Source organism: Paramisgurnus dabryanus, chromosome 11, assembly GCF_030506205.2.
Source record: "Paramisgurnus dabryanus chromosome 11, PD_genome_1.1, whole genome shotgun sequence".
Classification (NCBI taxonomy): Eukaryota; Metazoa; Chordata; class Actinopteri; order Cypriniformes; family Cobitidae; genus Paramisgurnus; species Paramisgurnus dabryanus.
Genome location: NC_133347.1, coordinates 25,921,555 through 25,935,617, shown reverse-complemented (window position 1 = coordinate 25,935,617; position 14,063 = coordinate 25,921,555). Strand labels below are relative to the sequence as shown.

The 14,063-nt window shown below is 37.8% G+C and overlaps 1 protein-coding gene across 1 annotated transcript in view; it reads left to right on the top strand.

Annotated features, from left to right (window-relative positions):
- Positions 1-14,063, top strand: part of adgra2 (adhesion G protein-coupled receptor A2) — an 83,172-nt gene that overhangs the window by 24,088 nt on the left and 45,021 nt on the right. The window contains exon 2 of the mRNA XM_065247590.2: positions 10,020-10,091. Within this exon, the coding sequence (XP_065103662.1) occupies positions 10,020-10,091 (72 nt within the window). The remainder of the gene's footprint in view (positions 1-10,019; positions 10,092-14,063) is intronic.

Sequence of the window (14,063 nt, the reverse complement as noted above, 5' to 3'; positions counted from 1 at the left end):
GACTCTGTCCTAATGAAACTGAAATAAAGTTTGATAACTCCAATGCTGAAACTTTGCTTGGCTGTTTTTTCCCAAACCGGTCGTCTAAACAAACCAAACAAACTAAAAGAGATTTCAGTGCCTGGTTTGTTTCTACTAGCCTTAATTATTTTTTTCTTTGGGATCTTAGTCAAGAATCTCAAGCAATTAAGTTGTTGTTACATTTTAACACTGATAGTCTGCAGTGATTTGTTGCCAGTAGATTCAAAGATATTTTATGATGTGTTTTATTGGTGTATGATTGCACCCAAAACGTTCTACTTTATAATTTTATAATCTTTGTATATTTTTATATCACTTACAGGTTTTGCACCATCCATGCAGTCTGCAGAGATTCTTTGTAACAAACCCATTGACCTGTTTTACCATTTATTTGTTTAAAATCTTTGTGTAGAAGATATCTCTATTATAACTTTCATGGCAAGCTAGAGTAAGTTAAAGTAACAGGTCTCCTAAGTACAAGTAGCAGAAGTTAGGGTCATTTGGTTGTCCGAGGGGCAAACTTTAAGGCCTGTTGTTTTGTCTCAGAGGTTGTGGTTTGAGGGGACAAATTGAGCCAAAACCACTGCACATAACAGGGAGGAGCTCAAAACCACTGCTGTCACTGAGGAAACGCTTTTCTTTGCCAGACTTTGTCGCATTGTACTGTTTCACCACAGAGGGTATAATCCCGAGGAAGATGTTGACTGATTTTAGCTCAGGTTATATTTTAGTGGTGTTTTTCTGGGGTGTCATGCACCCTTTTTTATTGGGGGCACCAGTGGTGGTTCTGGGGCTGGTGCTACTGTATAGGCAGGATGGCCACAGGGAAAATGAAACCCGTTTAAATTACTTAGTAGTTAGGTATATGATGCGGTTAACATGGTTACAGTTTCTTTTAAATGTGAAATGGGGCCTGGGTCCTTATTGTATCAGATTTGTGAAAAAAAGAAAACCAAAGCAAACTTTAAAGAAACAAACGAATAAAAACACTTTCGGAATGAAACAATAAACTGCCATACTAAGTTTTTGTTAACGTTTTCAAAGTTTTCGTTTACACCTCAAAATTTAACGTTGTTTTTGTTCCATTCTGCCATAAGTTTACGTACCATTGTGGCACAAACCTCTCCTGTGGGCGGGGCTTAACAACGCTTAGCTCTCATTGGCTAGTGAGATTGACCAGGAAGTTAAGGGCGTGATCTGGGACCGTGGCTGTTTCTCAATGTTAAGAAAGGATCCTCGGAAGCCAGAATTTCGAGGATGCTTTGTCATCGAAATCCGTTTAAGGACTGTTCCAATGTCGAGGATCCTCGGAATTGCAACCAAGGACTGAGTCCTTCAATCGAGAAATATCCCATATACAGGAAAGGATGCATATGTGTATCCTTCACGCGCTGAAAGCACCCACAATCCTATGCGCGCATCGCCAAAAGCACACCTTTCATTGACGCAATGACGTGCACTTGCTAGCCTGTTCCATTTGCGTGTTTTTCCGAATGCTTAAGAGGAGCCTCGCCTAGCCTCTGAAGGAAGTGACTTGTAAGGACTAGCCCTGCCAAGGAAGTATCCTTGACATTGAGAAACGGCCAGTATATTACCAAGTGCGATTGTTCCCCCTCCCTGCTCCCTGGTCTGCACTCAAACTACACTTTATGATCAATACCCGACGTTCATCAAAAGATGCAATCGTTTTGCAACTGGAACAATTGCGCGATGAAGTCCATCATAATTTTTAAGTTATGACTGTTTTGGTGGTGTTGAAATCATGCGAGCTTGCACAGATTGATTTTCGTATGATGTTAAAGCAATAAAATGCACTTTTAAATTTCTCAGTTATTTAATGTCATAAACCGATCGGTCACCGCAGTGCACTGTTTATGACCTGGTACATTACAGAGCGATTAAACTAGCCAAACTAATCATATGCACGGCCGGTGTGCGATCTCCTTAAGACTTCAGTAGAGAAGATTTTGCATTATTTGTAAAGTTATAATGTTTGCCCTTTACAGTGTAAATTACTTATTTAGTAGTTTATTTGCAGGGTTGCCAATTCTCACGGCATGAGGCACAAACTCTGTCCGAATGAATCTCCCGCCCCATAACAACCCAACTTAAAAAATATATTTTAAAATCCACTTTTGGTTAAATAAAGGCATGATGCTTATGAGCCCAAGGCTACAGTATGATTAGCTTAAGACAGTATTATGTTTTTGTTTAGTCTCAAATCTTGTTTCTAGATCTTGATCTTGACTCAACACATGACATGACTCAGATGGCCCAAGCGCCTACAGTATAATTCATGAAGACGCCTTTGTCCCTGATTTAGTAATGGCTGATAATTAGTATAGCATGCTGAATGTTTGAGTCTTATCAGTGGATAGATGATTGATGGTGTATGTCTTTGATGTCACTTTTAATATATTTATTTTAGCTAAGAAACCCAATTACATTTTTTTTAACTGGAGTCTGGTTTATGTACAATAGATTAGCTGTTTATACGAGTTACCCTACAGTTTAAGAACAGAGCTGCTACTGAACACTGTGGACAGAACCAGTAAATGTGTCTATGTATATTATTTTACCCAACTTTAACCTTTCTCTATTACTGTTTTATTCACTTTTACCTTTGTTTACATCAGAAAAGTGAGAAATGTCTACATATTAAAATTAAAGATCCAGATTTGTGTTGTCCCGCATTACTTTTCGTCCCGGTTTTCCCCTACCTAACTAAATACCTCATCTCTTTTAACTTAATGTGACAATCTGTGAAACAAAATATTCAAGCAGATATTATATAAGTTTGACTGGTTGAAATATCCACCTGCTGTCTTGGTTACATTAGGGGACAACAAAACTCATTGCATAGGTTTGATTAAAGATTATGTAACCATTTTTGGCGCAATAATATTGTGCACTGATGATGAATTACACACCAGGGACATATAAACTGCATTTAGTCATGTCGAAATTATCGTAATTATGACAACTTGGAAACTCACACTAAGCAAGGTTTACTGGAAAAAATGTAGGATTTAAAGTGTCATTAACAAGAATTTTATTTTTGTATTCTTTGGGTTGCACAAAAAAATTTCCATCCAAGCGTTACTCTTATTTTACTGGAACTTACCTGAAAAGTATTCTTTCAGGGCATTAGTAATGCTCTCTCTCTCTCTGTAAAAACTGCACATTTTTATTGCTACAGCATTTGCAGCTGTGCTCCGTACATATAGTGCAAAGTTTACTTGACTCATTCTTTACCATTATTATCATTCCTTTTTCCTTTCAATGCTTATTTACCTCTTGCCGTGTCCTCTCTTATCTCTTCCCTTCATTCTGCTGTCCACCTGTTCTTGTTCCCCGCTCTGTCCATCACACAGCAGAGCAGGAAGCGCTCCGGGGTTGACCCCTGACCTCAGTCAGCCAAGCTCTGTATAAACAGCTCATTTTCTCCACTTCCTGTTTAGCAGAACGGGAGCACCGCCTGTTCCAGATTGTTTACAGAGTGTCCCTCTTTAAATTCTTATGCGTATGGGTCTGGCAGCATGTTTTTTGGTATGAGTATTTCTGTGCGCGGCTGTCAGTGTTTACGACACTGCCTGCTGTCTCATTGCGAACAATACAGCTTGTTCCTTAGCTCTTGGAAATGGGCTTTAAATAATGAACTCCGCAGTGTTAATGTCATTTTCAGTTAGTTTTTAGAATTGGGAATATTATATTGTGCATTTAGTGGTGCTTGGTAAGGAAAACATACATATTGTTATTTACTTTTAATTTAAAGTATTATTTACTTTTGAATAGTTAAATAAATGTAATTAACTAAAAAGAAATTAAAAATTGTAAAAAACAGATTGAAATATAAGTCATTTTTACTTACCAATCACGTTACGGTCATGAGAACATTTTTCTTTCAGACTGGGATAACTCACTTAAAGGTGCAGTGTGTAATTTTTAAAATGATCTCTTGACAGAAATGCAAAATAATATACAAAACTATATTAACAGGGGTGTATATTATAACTTTAAAGGCAACATATCATGAAAATCTTACTTTTTCCATGTTTACGTGCAATAATTGGGTCCCCAGTGCGTCTATCAATCTAGAAAATGTGAAAAAGATAAACCCAGTAACTTAGTTTCGGTAAACCATTCTCTGCAAGCATGTGAAAAAAATAGGTAATTGAAATTTGGCTCCCCTTGTGACGTCAGAGGGGGATAATACCACCCCTTAAAGGACAAGTTCGGTATTTTACACTTAAAGCCCTGTTTTCAGATTGTTTATGATGAAATAGAACGGTTTTGACTGAAATTTCGACATATGCGGCTGCCCCGAGAATTTTGGGGAGTTTGTGTTTCACCTCACACCGTTACAATGGGTTTAATGGTGCACTGGAACAATCCTTCCTAAAATGCATTAAACTTTCGTTTACAAAGACGTGAAACTCACCGACTGGTCAGGGGTGTTCACTGATATGCTCACAAAAAAATTGCTGCAAAATACACATTCCAACAGCTGTTTTATCGTTGTTTTTGCCAACTCCATTGACTTGTATTAGTTGTGCTGTGAGGTACGGTATTACTCCGCGTCGGGAACTTTGTTTCAATTCTTGCAATTGGCAATGGCGGATTAGCGCCACCACCTGGGCTGGAGTGTTTATTATTCAAGCTCTAAGCGGAAGAATGTACGGGTGTGAGGCGTTTGGAAAAATAGGTCCACAAGTTAACAACGAATGCTAAAACAGCTGTTGGAAAGCATCTTTTGCAGCGATTTTTGTGTGAGCATATCAGTGAACACCCCTGACCACTCAGTGAGATTCACGTCTTAGTAAACAAAAGTTTAATGCATTTTAGGAAGGATTGTTCCAGTGCACCATTAAACCCATTGTAGAGGTGTGAGATGAAACACAAACATCCGAAAATTCTCAGGGCAGCCGAAGTCGAAATTTCAGTCAAAACCATTATATTTCACCATAGACAATCTGAAAACAGGGCTTTAAGTGTAAAATACCGAACTTGTCCTTTAATCTGCACTATCCAACCATGGCACTGCCATTTGGTGCAGTGATCAGCTCATTTACATTTTAAAGGACACACCCGAAATGGAACATTTTTGCTCACACCTACAAAGTGGCAATTTTAACATTCTACAAAAATGATCTATATGGTATTTTGGGCTAAAACTTTACATATATACTCTGGGGACACAAAATATTTATTTGAAATCTTAAAAAAGTGAAATGTGCCCTTTAAAGCTTGTAACTTTTGCCTCTTTATCGTCATCTCTGTTTGAAATAGAGGTGAGGTTAAGAGAAAGTTTTAACAAAAATAAACAAGATTGCAACATAAGTTATCTTATTATTATATTATATTATAATAGTTATCATAATTGCAACAAAAAGTGATCTTCTTTAAGTCATTTCAAGTGTAATGGAGGCCAACTGATATTACCTTGAAATCATACATGACAGTTCAACTTATAAATCATTATTAATTATTATTACACCGTTGAAAATGTAGGTAATGAGACAGTTTTGAAAACTGATTTTTTTATGTACTTGCTGATTTTTTTGTTGATTTATTACCCCCACCCCTAAAATATATAGATTTAATGATTTATCAATACATTATACAAACATTCAAAAACACACTCACGCATTACACCAGCAAGTTTTAACAACCCGAGACCTTACGTGACACGTAACCACAATCACACACACCATCACACACTATATTTATTGAAACGCACATGGACTGACTTTCTAAATGATATGGTTTCTTACTGAGAAAACACTTATTACTATCTATAGCTCTATAGTCTCTGGGTCCAATTAAATGGTTTGTGTTGTGGCCAGCGATATCTCTTTAGACTCTCTGTGTTGAATTACGCAGCAGATACGTCTGGTCTTCCTCTTTTATCTCGTGTCTGGCTTCGGTTAGCTCACGATTCGTGTGCCCAACCGGAGCATCAGGCGGGGTTGATCAGGGTCAAAATGCTATTTGAAGATTGAGATGACTGGCCGTGTCCCAGTTCTCAGCGTTGTGATCCTCCCTGCATCCTGCAACGATGACTACAGTTGGGTTAGTCGTGTAATCAACATTAGTAATAACCTAACAAACTCAAGTTGTGGTTCTCATTTATTTTGAGTCACAGGACAAAGACTCACTTTGAGGTCACTTGTGTTGGCTCTGAGATGTACACATTTCATTTTCTATAATTAGTAGTTAAATGGCATGATGCAGTTTTGCCATACGTGTGTGTCTGCACACGTGTGCATGTGCGGGAAGTCATTAGCGTGGTTGTCAGGATTAGCATTAGTCATATTAAAGGCAGCTGTCATAAAACTGCTGCTAGACTTCAATTGCCCGACGTTTTGATTAAATCTGCTCATAAACTGTTGTGGCAAAGGGGAAAATAAGATGAACAAGTATGTGTGGAGCCAGGTACTGTACACACTGCATAACAGTGTTACTAATGGTCTAAATTGCGCCTGTGGACTTGAAGAAATTTAATTTAAAACATTTTTTGAACTTAGTCTGCTAAATTGTCCAACAGTGGATGGACAAGCATCATACTGTTAAAGAACTGAGGTCATTTTCTCCTGAACCTAACCATCTTAATTCATTTTATTTCTCTGTTGTTTTGTAAAAGCATGTTGCTTGTTATTTAATCGAAGGTTTGCAATGGCCTAACAAGACCACGTGAGTCTCTGTAATGTACAGTTTTCGTCTTTTTGCTTGTACGTCTCGGCAACAAACTGAATCCAAACCCAATTTATTTCCAAACCTCACACTGTAAAATATTTGTTGTAGTTATGCAGCTGTTTGCCAGTAACTTACTGTAGATTTAAATGTATGTTATTTACTACCCAGTCTCACAAAGTTTCGTGATATAGTCACATATTTTTTTATTCTTTTTTCGTGCTATTATCATGAAATTTCGTGTTTTTTCGTGATCGTATAACGAATTCCTGTTTTCGTGTGATTATCACGTATTGGTAACTCAACTGCTTTTTCCTATTTTTAAACCATTGTTGCTTCGGTTTAGGGTTAGATTTGGTGCTTGCATTAGAATGTCACTTTATATGTTGGTTTATACTATTTTTTCTGATTTATTTTTTTATATGTCGCCTGGCGTTAGGGTTAGAGTTGGGTTTGGTTAGGGATGTCATTTTATGTAAATCTAACCCTAAACCGAAGCGACAATGGTAAGAAAATAGGACAAAACAGTTGAGTAACCAATACGTGATAATCACACGAAAACAGGAATTCGTGATAATAGCACGAAAAAAGAATCAAAAAAATACGTGACTATATAACGAAATTTCGTGAGACTGGGCTGGTTATTTATTGTCAACAGTTTGTTCAAAGTTAAATGAACAATAAACATTAACAAGTCTTTATCTTTACAGAATAATCAACCCTATATCACGAAAATGCGTGACTATTTCACGCATGGACCAGCGTGACAATGTCACGCTTTGCCGCGTTTGAGCGTGAGCATGTCACACTTTTCTGTTTGTGTCACTGTCACGTATTGGTTACTCAACTTTTTTGTCCTATTTTCAAACCATTGTCGCTTCGGTTTAGGGTTAGATTTGGTGCTTGTGTTATATGTCACTTTAAGTATTTGTCACTTTAAGAATTGGTTTATTAAAAAAAAGATACAATTCTTTTATATTTTCTAAACTTTAACCAATTGTCACCTGACGTTGGGGTTAGAGTTTGTTTAGGTAAGGGTGTCATTTTATGTAAATCTAACCCTAAATCGAAGCGACAATGGTAAGAAATTAGGACAAAAAAGTTGAGTAACCAATACGTGACAGTGACACAAACAGAAAGCGTGACATGCTCACGCTCAAACGCGGCAAAGCGTGACATTGTCACGCTGGTCCATGCGTGTAATAGTCACGCAATTTTAATACTAAAATAACAGCCTCATGCAAAGCATTCTGGGAACAAGAAATCCTCATCAACCTTTTCTATTTTTGCTTCAGATTTTGGTTTCCCAAATGCTTTGCATGAGGCTGTTGTATTAGTTTTATTCTGTAAAGATGAAGACTTGTTAATGTTTAATGTTTATTTAACTTTGAACAAACTGTTGCCAGTAAATAACATTAATTTAAATCTAGAGTAAGTTACTGGCAAACAGCTGCCAGCAATACTGTAATTTCTATAGAAATGTTTAACAGTGCACCCATTCCACCATCCAAACCACTACCCCTCTCTCTCTCTCTCTCTCTCTCTCTCTCTCTCTCTCTCTCTCTCTCTCTCTCTCTCTCTCTCTCTCTCTCTCTCTCTCTCTCTTCTTCCTTCCTCCATCCTTTCTTTTCCCTGATAAGACTCTCTGGTTTTAGGCCCATTAGCCAATGGCGAAAGGGATAATTGTCGTGGCAAAGAGCCGGGCGCATGTTTGATGTGGACCACGACTTCCTTTTGATGTAAAAATGTATCCAGCGTGATTATCAAGATTATCACTTCCTCCCCCTCCTCTTCCTCGTGCCCTCACTTGTTTCTCTTCCCCCTTTTTCCATCCCGCCATTAAACCGTGAGGATTAATTGGAAACAGCCTGCTATGATGGCTTTTGGGTCCCAGTTCTTGCTCTTTCCTCTGTTAACCACCATATCTTCGCCTCTATCTAACACACTATAAACTCTCAGAAATAAACTGTACCTTTTCTGTCACTGGGGCTGTACCCTTTCAAAAAGTGCAGCTTTGCACCTAAGGATTTCATTTTAGTACCTCAGAAGTGCATGCTGGGACCAAAGAGAGCTTATTAGTACGTCAAAAATACATATTAGTATCTCAAAGGTACATAGTGGTACTAAATGTTTACACATCTGTACCTTATGGTCCATACAATTACCTTCTTAAAGAGTGCTGCCCCACTGACAGCTAGGTTACATATTTTGACTTTCTAACAATGTAGGTCCTTAAGGTACGGTAATCTACCCAAAATTGTATTCTGTTTTGCATTCCTGTAAAGGTACCAAACAGAAACTTAGGCGTACATTTTTGTACCTTTATTTCTGAGAGTGTACCTGATACACTGTAAAAATGATTTGTTGGTTCAACTTAAAAAAACTTAAAAGTCAAGTGGTTGCCTTAAAATGTTGAGTTATTTATACCTAAAAATATTAGTTAACTCGAAAAATGTGTTTAAAAATTGTTGGATTAAGTATTTTTAAGTTGAATTGACTCAAAATCTTAAAGGGACATTCCACTTTTTTAAATATGGTAATTTTCCACCTCCCCTAGAGTTAAACATTTAATTTTAACAGTTTTCGAATCCATTCAGCTGATCTCCGGGTCTGGCGCTAGCACATTTAGCATAGCTTAGCATAATCCATTGATTCTGATTAGACCATTAGCATTGCGCTAAAAAATAACCAAAGAGTTTCGATATTTTTCCTATTTAAAACTTGACTCTTCTGTAGTGACATTGTGTACTAAGACAGACGGAAATATTGAAAGTTGTGATTTTCTAGGCAGAAATGGCTAAGAACTATACTCTTAAACTGGCGTAATAATCAGTGACTTTGCTGATGTAACATGGCTGCAGCGGGCGTAGTGATATTACGTACTGCCCGAAAATAGTCCCCTGCTTTTTTTTAATGGAAAGAAGCTTCACATCAGTGAATGTTTCACAATTCACCTAAACTCATTTAATCTTTAAAGAATATACCAAAATCCTCTGCAGAATTCAATGCATGCTGTGTCCTTAAGGTTTATAGGCAGCAAATGAAGGATATGTTGGCGAGCGTCTGTGTGTTTGAGACGCCTGTGTCAGTGTGTTTACTGTAGATGTATGTTGTTTTTGGACATGTTCATGTATGTCTTGGTTCAGCAGGTGTGTTAGTGAGGGTCTGTCTGACAGCTTGTGTGCGAGGACTGTTTTTATTGGATTCATGTGCAGATTTCATATCATGTTGCTCTCTGTAAATGTGTATTTAGTGTTCGTCATCAAAATGACTCATTTCATCTCTTGCCTTTTTTATTTTCACAGAAATCTAAGCAACAATCGTATCAGTGTTCTAAAAAATGGCTCATTCACCGGCTTGCACTCCCTTGAGAAACTGTAAGTAAAGCTTTTGCATCTTCACCATCATCATCATCATCATAGGGCTTGTATCTGATGCTCTTTAAGAGATTTTGTAGTTATTGTTCTGGGCTATGTCTTTTATAAACTTTTCAAATGTGGTGTGTGTGAAGTCTAGTATCCCTCTCAAAGCTGAGCTTTAGTTTGTACTACAAACACACATTTTTAATAAATTTTTAATTAAATATGTAAATAGATAAGATTGTTCAAAGGTTGATGTAGCTTTTGGCCACTACTGTATAGGCTATACCTGTTAGCACTTGATGTCCGATGTGAAACTTGATTCACACTCTTTTGGTTTGAGATCCCAGCTATGGAAAGTTTCAAGTTTAGATCATGACAGTGAATCACCAATGACAAAATCTGTGACATGCCGTCCGTTATCACAGGAAATAATTTACAGTCTCTGAGGCTGACGCTACAGTAGGGAGTTTGAGTCAGTAAGTGTGGCTATCACAGAGCTCCAGACGAAAGAGTCTCATTAGACCACCATATATCTCACCATGAGTCTGGAGAGATAATAGACGAGAAGGAGGAGAGGGGAGGCCGCCAGGGATTGTGGGAGAATGAAATATGTTGTTGCTGTTTGCTGGTTGACCTGCATTATTGGCACGTGATACTGAATAGTTTGCTTTGGCGATGAGTTTTGATTTGTGTATCTGTATAGTGATCATGTGTTTCAATGCACTTGTAATTCCATCATATTTTATGTTGTGGATTGTATTGACAAAGAAACGTTTGTTTATACTGTATAGGAGGGTTTGTATTTCCATTTGTATGAGTCGTGGTGTTATTGAATAGATTGGTGTGCATACGGCCATTAGCGTATGTGTTCAAATGTGCACGTGTGCAGTGATTAGCGTGTGTGTGTAAGACAGGGCTGTTCTCTGTGTGTAGGTGTTTTGAGGGGTAAAAGGATCTGATTTGCTTGTTTTTGCAAGTGCAGACAAGACCCCCAAGGGAAAAACTGAGGTCAAAGAGCAGAGAAACTGGAGCCGTGCCCACAAACAGACACAGTTGTTTTACTAGACGTAAGCTTGATGTTAAAAGAAAGTAGTCAATTTACTGTATATACAGTAAATGGTTGAAGTAATCTTTTTTATTGCAATGTAACAAATATAGAAGGAATATGATTGAAAATATGACACAACATTAGGACTGGCCGATGTATCCTAAAATGTGTTATCTTGGTATCTTACTTGACCTATTTTTCAATATTTTTGCTCTAGAATAATGTGACTGCCATACAATATAGTTCTTATTTTGTATCCGCTTAACTCTTTCACCGCCAGCGTTTTTTAAAAAAAGTTGCCAGCCAGCGCCAGCGTTTTTCATGATTTTCACCAAAGTTTAATGCCTTCCAGAAAATCTTCTTCTTTAAATATATAAACATACAATATACCAAATGAAAGAACAGACCCTCTGCTTTCAAACAAAAAAAACCGTTTCATCCTACCTTAAGTGGTTCTTTTGCAATCAGCTTTTGAATATGGGTAGGTTTCTGCAAAAACACCACTTTTTGAGCAAAAAGCAGAGATAATTCCATTTTTGTGACGGACTTTTCATAGAGATCCCATTCAGAGCGATCTTTAAAACAGACACGGACATGCAGCCGCTTGCCCTAGGGCAATACTTCCGGGTTTAAAAAGTTGCAGAAAGGGCACAACCTGGTGGATAATAGCGGTATTGCGGAAAGACGGAAAATCTCGTCATTGGCGGGGAATCGTTTTCTCTTAATTGACGAGATATCTCGTCAATGGCGGTGAAAGAGTTAAAAAATCACCACGTTTCATTTTGTGCCACCATACTTACTTGTTTAACTACTCATGTAACAGTCTTTAAATAAGGAAAACATGGACGTGTTTGGAAGTGTTAAATCATCTCTGTTTGGATCCTAAGGAATGAATGGGGCTAGGCTAAATTCTAACACATTCACGATGTGCTGTACAAAGATTAAGTGCACTTATTGAAAAAAGATAGGTGTGTATTAATTTGTCTAAGTTGAGGTAAATAGATAGTAAAATATTAAAAAACTGTGGTGTTTTCCTTTAAATGGGTTTAGTCTATTTGTGAGGACATGATCGCTTTTGATTGTTTAATCTGTAACAAACAAATTTCCCAGCATGCCCTCTGCCTCAACCTCCTGTGGTGTGACAGGCCAGTGTGATGTGTGTCTGATGTGCGTAAAAGCGTATGCGAATGTGTATTTCTCCATTGTTGCACTGTTTATTCTTGTTTTGATGCAACGGTTTGGTGCGCTCACGCAGCTCTGCTCTTTGTTTTCGGGCTGTTAGCTCTCTGTGTGTGTAGCTTAGCGTGCCTGTGGGAGTTTATCTTATCTTGTGCGGTCTATCCGGCAGTCACTGGTGGTATCCCAGGATTTTTTTTCTCTTTTTCCCCAAAACTGCAACTTATTAGATGTTTAACACAAATGCTGTTATGCAAGTATTAATAACAGATTTGACTACCGATGCATACGCTGTAACTTTCGTATAGTTTTAAAGAGCTGGTGTCGGCATACCATAGCAGTATTTCAATGAATGTCATGTCAAAGCATTCTTTATCATGACACACATGTTATTAATGATTTTGACAATACAAAGCTGCACCTCTTTGACTTTTGTGTCTGGCTTTGTTTCTCTGTCTCTCTGTGTATGTGTTGGGTTCTTTGCATCCTATTATGGACATCTTACTCAAACTGTTTTGGCGTGGCCTCAAGGCTCTAAATAGTCTCTAAACAGCCCCCCACCTCTCCTTAAACATGTGTTCCTGTGAAATCACACAAAACATAGCACTACAAACAGAATTGATTGGTTTAATTTAGGGCATCAGGCTCAGGTTTAATGCTGGATCGGTGGGAAGTGTCAACTTTTGTTGTGTTTTTTTTTTTACCTAAATGTACACAATCATCCGTAGCTAATATTGCCCAGTAACTAATTTGTTCTGCTTTATAACCTCTCTTAAATTGATGGGACCCTAGACATAATGACCTCCTCCCCCCTAGCCCAATAAGTAAAGTATAAAGCCTGTTTTATACTTCTGCGTCAGACCTACGCCATACTCTCCATGCCGTAGGCCACGCGTCAGTTTTCATTTATACTTCTGCGTCATTTTTCTCGTCGACATGCAATTACACATGCAGCCCGCTAGTAGGCAGTGTCCACGGGCATGTTACAGCATCAAGGCAAAAGTCGAAAAAGAAGCAGCTTGTTGTTTAAGTTGTCGGAGAGGCATCAGCAGTAATAGAAATAAATAGACAGCAACTTTTGTTGCAGCTTGAGATGTTAAATATCGCTCCTCAACTTGGTCCATTTTTGTTTTTACAGACACAAGTGAAAATGTTGTCCAGCGTTTTTTTAGCAGACCAATCCCAGCTCTTGAGGTCCATTTAGGATCGTTGTGTTGTTAAATTTTTTTTGAGAGGTGCACTTCATGCTACGCACAGCCTACGGTGTTGGTCTTACGCAGAAGTATAATACAGGCTTAAAATACAAGACAATGAAGACTTTATGACCACTTTCAAGTATTTTCAGCAACTTGGATCAATGCGATTGTGAGCTACACCAGTAAGATTTAGCAAATCATAATATTTGGTAGTGATGCACCGAAATGAAAATTCTTGGCCGAAACCGAAAACCGAAAAAAGGAAACCAAGGCCGAAAAACCGAAACCGAAACACCGAAATAAATTATTATGCCAATTATTAGTACAATTGCATTTATGGCCATCACTGTGTACTAACTTTACTAGGGGTTTGTGACGGATAAAAAAACTCACAGTTCGGATCACATTACAGTTTTTGAGGCACAGATCAGATTATTTTTCGGATCAGCAAAAAGCAGGTGGGAAAAATCTAATAAACAATAAAGAACTTGCAAACATTTATAAAAGAGAACAAAGTTGTACATTAATAAGGTCTGAAATTAGCTTTAGGTACAGAAATCAAATTAA